The 568-nt window shown below is 45.6% G+C and overlaps 1 protein-coding gene across 1 annotated transcript in view; it reads right to left on the minus strand.

The window, feature by feature from the left end:
- The window catches only part of LOC117822776 (dendritic cell-specific transmembrane protein), a 2496-nt gene extending 1928 nt beyond the window's left edge, over window positions 1–568 (minus strand). The window contains exon 1 of the mRNA XM_034697686.1: window positions 3–568. Coding sequence (XP_034553577.1) covers window positions 3–568 — 566 coding nt within the window. The remainder of the gene's footprint in view (window positions 1–2) is intronic.

Below are 568 nucleotides of genomic sequence, written 5' to 3' on the forward strand. Positions count from 1 at the left end.
ACTGTTCTGATTCCAGTCTGGGTGAAACCTTAAGCTTGGAGTCAAGGTTCAAAACCCCTAAATCTGTTACCCCCTTGAGCATAGTTCCAAGCCACTTTAACATCTTCACATAATTACTGAATGGTGCAATGATGGCTGCCTTCTTAACCTTTAGGTTGCAGATCAAACTCCTGATCAGTCCTGTGAGGTTCTCCAAGGTGTTGCGTACATTTCTAAGAATGACCAAACTGGTCCCAGCTGTCAGAAGCAGGTTCCGACTCTTCTTCAAGAAAATAGAAATCACAAGTAGAGTCCCCAGGCACCGTAATCTTTTTGAAAGGAAGAGGACGATTGTCAGTAGTGTTGCAAAGCAGCCAGTAATCCCTCCGGCGACTGCTACCTCATAGTTCAAGGTAAACAGAAGGTAAAGGAGGAGCAGGGAGCTCAGCAGGAGGCTGGAGAAGCCGCAGGTGATGAGCAGGATGAAAGTCCTTTTAAAACTATCCCTTCTGCCGGTTAGGAAAACATCCACAGTCAGATAACCGATATTCTGCAGTCTCCCTGGTATTGCAGTCTTTGTTAAAAGCAT

Source organism: Notolabrus celidotus, chromosome 12 (genome assembly GCF_009762535.1).
Source record: "Notolabrus celidotus isolate fNotCel1 chromosome 12, fNotCel1.pri, whole genome shotgun sequence".
NCBI classification, from domain to species: domain Eukaryota; kingdom Metazoa; phylum Chordata; class Actinopteri; order Labriformes; family Labridae; genus Notolabrus; species Notolabrus celidotus.